The sequence below is a fragment of the Schistocerca piceifrons genome, chromosome X, assembly GCF_021461385.2.
Source record: "Schistocerca piceifrons isolate TAMUIC-IGC-003096 chromosome X, iqSchPice1.1, whole genome shotgun sequence".
NCBI lineage: Eukaryota > Metazoa > Arthropoda > Insecta > Orthoptera > Acrididae > Schistocerca > Schistocerca piceifrons.
In genome coordinates this window covers 717,809,780-717,817,325 of record NC_060149.1, presented here as the reverse complement: position 1 = coordinate 717,817,325, position 7,546 = coordinate 717,809,780, and the positions used below count along the sequence as shown (strand labels likewise).

At 37.4% G+C, this 7,546-nt stretch overlaps 1 protein-coding gene across 2 annotated transcripts in view; it reads right to left on the bottom strand.

Annotated features, from left to right (window-relative positions):
• Positions 1-4,150: 4,150 nt before the first annotated feature.
• LOC124721489 (1-phosphatidylinositol 4,5-bisphosphate phosphodiesterase eta-2-like) overlaps positions 4,151-7,546 on the bottom strand; it is a 431,886-nt gene continuing 428,490 nt past the window's right edge. The window contains exon 16 of one of the 2 annotated variants that reach the window (XM_047246496.1): positions 4,151-4,617. In XM_047246496.1, coding sequence (XP_047102452.1) covers positions 4,526-4,617 — 92 coding nt within the window. In that variant the 3' untranslated portion in view covers positions 4,151-4,525. The remainder of the gene's footprint in view (positions 4,618-7,546) is intronic. The other variant, XM_047246497.1, reaches the window with a different exon arrangement.

The following is a 7,546-nucleotide window of genomic DNA, read 5'->3' as shown; positions in this document are numbered from 1 at the left end:
TTCTTCCTAACATTCATGCTCTTCCTATCATCCCTACTCCTGGCCAGTGTCCGTTGCACATTTCCTACTCCTGCACCATCTTCAGGTTCATATTACCTCAACTCTGGCAGCTGTAAACTGTTGCTGGTAGACACAACAAACACATCAGACTCCATCCTCCTCTTGCTAGCCTTCCTATCAACTGCCAATTCATCATCCCCTCGCCACTGCCTTCCTTCAACCTCACTAGCTCTCTCCTAGATAGATCCAAAGTGCCTGAAGGGTACTGATCTTCCTTTCCTGCTCATCTATCAACCTATTCCTGATTCATATTTTGCAGTTCCATGAGAGGGCCTTAGTGATCTCCCCAGAGTTCTTCCACCTACATTCTATCCAGTGAAATCACTTGCTACAGCTCCCACAATGAATTCCACTAGTTAGTTTCCTATGACAATGCCCACATTTTTCACTCATAGTCAAAGTGTTAGCAAAGGAAAAAAAAACTTAAATATGTGGAACTAAAGGAATGTCATAAAATATATTTCACTTACTTCACTACAAAAAGTATGTGATCTTCAATAATTTGTTGAATTTGCTACTAGTGTGAGTTCGGTTACATCAGATGTATGTAAATAGTAACATTAAACAGAAGTCTCAGCTAACAGAAATTCAAAACAACAGGTATTCCCTAGATGTAGTGCGGAACTGGCAAATCTTCATTTGCATTACAAAAGGATACTAATGCAGCTAATCACAGCAAAAGGTATGTATAAAAAATACATGAAAATGCGCACAGTCTCCTACTAGTTTTGAGTTCAGCATGTAAACAAAAGACAGGTCTAGATAATGACCATCAGATATTCAATGTACGGCCAAACCTTCAATATAATTATCACTAAGTACAGTGCTACCTCCTTATGCTTAGTGCATCCATTTTGTTCATCAGTATTTTGAGGTCTGCTGTGTCAAAGACATTAGTCTCATCAAGGATTGAGAAAGTGGAGCACCTTTGATACACATTAAGAAGTCTTGTTGACCACATGTCAGTTAAGTTTGTGCTTCAGAAGACTGTGAGTTGCAGGAAGACCCTCAGTTGTTAAATACAATAGCAGAAAGCCATTATAAAAACAGAGAGCTGCAGCCATACAAAGTCAATTATTGCAAACAAACAAAAGCTGAATTATATCAAAATAAGTCTAAGGATAGTTATGCAAGAAGTATTCAAGGCATTTTAAAGCAAAATCTTATCTGCGAAGTTGTCATGAATAACTTTAGGTTCTACACAAAATCAATCAATGGATCAAAGGCATCTGTCCAGATGCTTATTGGCTGAAATATTAAATTCTGTCTTCCAAAGCTCATATGTCAAAGGTTATTGCAACACATTTTCTACATTTGACCAGTGATATAGATGCGAAAATGACTTGTGTAAAAATAAATAAGTGGAAATGCATGACAAAGAAGAGGCGATTGAGCCCGATGGAAAATCCATTAGATACTGTATCATAGAGGCAGAGGAACACCCAAAATGACAATGCAGACAGAATTAGTTAAAGAAGAATGAATACTAAGTGAGCAAAATATATGTACCTACAGACACCTGTTAGCTTAAGGAACATGGAATGCAATATTATGACCAAGGCAACACATGTGAAATATTTCATTTTTATAACTACTATGAAACTGCATTCCCACTAAGGAAACACAGACTAAGGTCTAATAACAGCAACAAATCTAGGATAAGTTTGAAAGCTGTATGATATAAAAACATGGTCGGCATGTGATGAGTTTCATGCCTACTACAGATATACAAGTCAATACTTAGAAAAGCTGGGAAGGAAGCAAAATTGAAGGCATATGACCTTTATGTACAATCTGCTGGAAACAAGACAATGGCTATGTGGAAAGTCTTGAGACAACAGACATGTAATGTCACTACAAGAAACACCAATATCAAGCTATATCGCAATGAAGAAAAAATAACAGTCCAAAGGAAATTAGTAAATATCCTCAACAGCTATTTTACAAATATAAGTGGGCAACTGATAAGTAAGATTAATACAAATAACCAAAATGCAACAGCACCATCATTTAATATCAGCTGCTCTGCTACCTCATTGTATCTGTACCCAATGAATGAAGAAGAAATTTTCACCATCATAAAACCTCAACCATGAAACAGTCTTTGGGCTATATTATATACATGATGAAATAATAAAAAGGTGTAGTAAACAGACTGTAAAAAGACTGACAAATTTATGCAATAGTACACTGACATGAGGGACATTCCCTTCTTGTCTAAAAATTGTGAAATTGAAATCAATATAAAAAAAGAGAAAAACAGAAGAAGTTGTCAATTACAAGCCAGAAGCCCTATTTTATGGCTTCTCAAAAATTTTACAGAAGGTCTTCCATAAAATACTTTCAGGTCTTTATGCAAAAATACCAAATTCTGTTCACAGCACAATATGGGTTTAGGAAGAACAGCTCAACCAATACTGCTGTCTACAAATTTCTGAGTTAAATTTACCAGAAACTGAGCAGTGGCAACTATATTACTGCTATATGTCTTGACTTGTTGAAGGCATTCAGTGTTATGGATCATGAGGCTCTGCTACATAAATTAAATTAACTAGGCATCAGAGACAAATCTAATTACTGGGTGAGGTATTACCTTCGCAGGTGTAAACAAACAGTGGAAATATGTCACACTGGATGCAACATACTTACAAACCTTTACTCAGAGTCAGTGGTTTTGCAATGAGTTCATTACATCTTTTTATTTTTTTGTCATATATACCATCTACTCACAAAGACTGTTTTATTTCTAAGGTTTTTATGATAGTAAAAATTTCTTTTTCATTTTTTGGGTATTGATGCAATCTTCTATCCATGGGGAACACCATATTCATGTCTTGATAAAACACAAAATATGGTGTTCCCTATTGATCAGCATTAGTACTAGGACTATTCCTTCTATATGAAAATAACTTACAAGCAAACATACATAGCCTAGTAGAATAATTCTTGTTTCTCACACAATAAGCTAATCAAGAATGACGAAAAATGGCAGCACTCAACTCCATAATGTCAAGGAAAAGGTCCCATCAACTACAAATATCCAGTTCTCAAACAGAACTGTAATTATAGTTGACCTGACAAAGTTTTTGGGCTCTTGGTTCAAGACAATGTAAGGTAGGGAACTCAGATTGGCTGTCTCATCAAAAAATTGAGTATGTCCTGCCAAGTGATGAGGGTCCTTGAAAGCTGCTGCAGCAAAATCTGCCAGAAAAGTGCATACTATGCAAATTTTCCATCACTCATGAAGTACAGAGTCATTTTCTGAGGAGCTTCTCCAAACAGCATTAAGCTACTCACAATGAAAAAAGAATCATGAGAATCATAGAAGGAACCACTCTTCTGTGCCTACACATATATAAAAACTGTAGCATTCATAAAACAGTATGCAACTGAAAATCTCACATTCTTCTTCAAAAATGAAGATGTGCACACATACTACAGGCCAAAGAATGGATCTCTATATAGACTGAACAAAAACTAAGCTCTGCCAAAATATTGTTCCGCATCTTGCAAAAAATATATTTAAAAAACTACTGAATAACAAATGGTAAGTAAACAGCAGTGCAGGATTTAAAGCTGCAGTAATTGACCATTGCTTCTATAGACTGAAAGAGTTCTTTGAAAAATAATAATGTACCAATACCAATAATAATGTACCAGTATTGTGCATTGAAACAGTAGTAGAATTGTAACCACTGAACCAGTACTAATAATAATGTACCAATAAAATGTATTGTAACTGTAAGTATTTATGATGTTTTGTAATGGTAGAAACAGTATTGTGATAAAAGATGTTCAGCATTTTACTGTTCATTCTATGTAACCACAAGATCTCATAGATGAAGAAACAAATAACCATGCCTCTCTTCCAGCAAATGTCTGTCATAGGTCACTAGAACAATGGAAAATGATTGGGAAACTTATTTGAATACTCAGTAAAAACATTGTTGTTACATTGTTTTAATGAGATTTTCCATAAATTTACATTTTTATTATTGAAAGCAATACAAATGTACAAAATAGATCCTTACAAAACTTTTACATATTCTTTATTTTGGAAAATTCTACATAAATATCATTACAATTTTTTTTTACAAAATGAGGAGTTTTATATCAGTACAAAACATACAAAAGCCTGCAGAATAACAAGAGTATGAACTGAAGTAGCTGCCCAGAAAATCAGACATGTGTACAAAGAAATAATTGTAGTACACTTCAAAATGTATATAAAAATTTCCAAGCTCACAACAACATTTTGAAATATCCATAAGGCTCTCTATGTCTACTAGCTGGTACACTCAGTGTAAGCAGAAATGACTGTCATCAGTTTTAGAAAGCAGCATCTGCATTCAACACATACAACTTAATGTGCTAGTACAGCTATATCTTATATTTACCAAATGCAATATATTTCACTGCACGTTGCTCTCACTGTGTGCTATAGTTGAGTTCAGTATTTGCATTTCTACGTGGCCTCTTTAATGGACACATGTACAAAAAGTGAAGCAGGTGAAACATAATTCAGCTCATAATCCATTAAGTAAACATGCCTGTATCCTGAAAATAAAACAGTATTAGTTGTAGGATTGTGCACACAGTAATACCAAGCATATATTTGATTACCAGACACTAAATTAGCGTATGGTTTTAGACTGAAATTAAAAACTGGGCTACAAAAATTAATTCAATGTGGTCTTATTCTCAAATAAAACCTTGGCAGGTATTCAGGCCATAAGCTGGCAGCCCACCAGGACACTTGAGGGCTGTGGTCTGATAACCCACACCACCAAAAAATTCAAACCACAGACACTAAAAGGAGGTCTTATAATGTCTGCTGTCTTTTCAGTGAGTATTTAGGAGAAAGGTGTGACATGCTATCCCTGCTTTGAGTAGATGCAACAAGGTACAAGTACTTTATCCAACAGATACATTGTTACAGCATCTCAATAATGGCTGAAACGAGCCCAGTAAAGACTGCTCATTTTCATGTAACTATCAGTTGTAACCTAACAGCTACAATCCAGTCTATATTGTGTGCAAACAATTTTCTTTCTGGTTTCATTATGTAATTTATGAAGTGTGTTGCTGTCTCTTGAGATGACATGTTTCTTGTAATAAGTCACTGAACTTGTCATTACATATCTATGCCATATATTGATATCTATCTTATCATTATGAATGTTTAAACTGTGGGTATGTATTGCAATTTGAAAGTAATCTGTGAGTGTTATAAGAAAGACAAGAAAGAATTGCTATCGTGTATCTGGTAAAGTTGGAATATGTTTTTTTTACAAAAAATTGTTCATAAATTTGATCAGTGCTAATGAAAATAAATCATCCTATATACATACCTAAATTGGTATTAAAACATTTGCAGTCTGAAACTACAAGTTTTATAAGATGCATTAAAAGGCAGCGAATCTCCCCAAATTTAAGTTTTGTGTCTTGACATTCACAAGTAATAAGTTGAATGTAGCTGCAGGATGTAGCATAGAATAGATAAACTTTGAAGACCCTTTGGTGTGTGTGTGTGTGTGTGTGTGTGTGTGTGTGTGTGTGTGTGTGTGTGTGTGTGTGTAAATGTTACTCAAGTGAACACCCAATGTGAACAGAAACTTCCTGGAGATGATGATTTCAGCAATGCTTAAGAAAACAAAAAGAAAATTCAAAGGGTAATAAATATGCTATTCAATGTTACAATAAGTAAAATCTTTTTCTTACATCACAATGAAACAAAATAGAAGCAAAATTAAAAGAGCCTTGAGACAATTCTTCAACTTTTATTATGAGCACTCTGGAAAGTTTAATTACCTTTTGGTTTATGACTGATGAGTAATTTTAGGGAGACTACAGAAGTATATGTAATGTTCCACCCCTACATCAGAGAAAAGGCACCTGACAACTCTTAGGAGAGATGTCTGGCATAACAGAGGAAGGGCAGGGGTGAGGATTACATAAGAGAGAGCAGAAATTTTATGCATTCAGATGATGCAGATAAAATCACTAGTAAAGCTGTGTCTTTTATTATCTTTGACCCCACAATCTCATTTCAGTTTCCGCACCAACACAAATCTAACACACAGTAAATTAATTAGGAACACTTTCTTGGATGGCAAAATCTGCAAACTACAGGAAGCAACAGACATCAAACCTACCATATAAGAACTTTTTCATGGAAATGAAGCATCCATTTTCAGCCAAAATACATTTTAGGCAAACTGATAAGGGAACACAGAATGGTGAAATTTACATTGCCTGGAAGGTGCTGCTGGCCGGTGTGGCTGTGCGGTTCTAGGCGCTTCTGTCTGGAACCGCGTGACCACTACGGTCGCAGGTTCGAATCCTGCCTTGGGCGTGGATGTGTGTGCTGTCCTTAGGTTAGTTAGGTTTAAGTAGTTCTAAGTTCTAGGTGACTGATGACCACAGATGTTAAGTCCCATAGTGCTCAGAGCCATTTGAACCATTTGAACCTAGAAGGTACTAGAAAATGGAGAAAACAAGTTCTTCTTCAGCATTTCAAAGGAGAACATGGGAAACATAACTATTGCTAGAATGAGAATTTCACTCTGCAGCGGAGTGTGCGCTGATATGAAACTTCCTGGCAGATTAAAACTGTGTGCCCGACCGAGACTCGAACTCGGGACCTTTGCCTTTCGCGGGCAAGTGCTCTACCAACTGAGCTACCGAAGCACGACTCACGCCCGGTACTCACAGCTTTACTTCTGCCAGTACCTCGTCTCCTACCTTCCAAACTTTACAGAAGCTCTCCTGCGAACCTTGCAGAACTAGCACTCCTGAAAGAAAGGATATTGCGGAGACATGGCTTAGCCACAGCCTGGGGGATGTTTCCAGAATGAGATTTTCACTCTGCAGCGGAGTGTGCGCTGATATGAAACTTCCTGGCAGATTAAAACTGTGTGCCCGACCGAGACTCGAACTCGGGACCTTTGCCTTTCGCGGGCAAGTGCTCTACCAACTGAGCTACCGAAGCACGACTCACGCCCGGTACTCACAGCTTTACTTCTGCCAGTACCTCGTCTCCTACCTTCCAAACTTTACAGAAGCTCTCCTGCGAACCTTGCAGAACTAGCACTCCTGAAAGAAAGGATATTGCGGAGACATGGCTTAGCCACAGCCTGGGGGATGTTTCCAGAATGAGATTTTCACTCTGCAGCAGAGTGTGCGCTGATATGAAACTTCCTGGCAGATTAAAACTGTGTGCCCGACCGAGACTCGAACTCGGGACCTTTGCCTTTCGCGGGCAAGTGCTCTACCAACTGAGCTACCGAAGCACGACTCACGCCCGGTACTCACAGCTTTACTTCTGCCAGTACTTCGTCTCCTACCTTCCAAACTTTACAGAAGCTCTCCTGCGAACCTTGCAGAACTAGCACTCCTGAAAGAAAGGATATTGCGGAGACATGGCTTAGCCACAGCCTGGGGGATGTTTCCAGAATGAGATTTTCACTCTGCAGCGGAGTGTGTG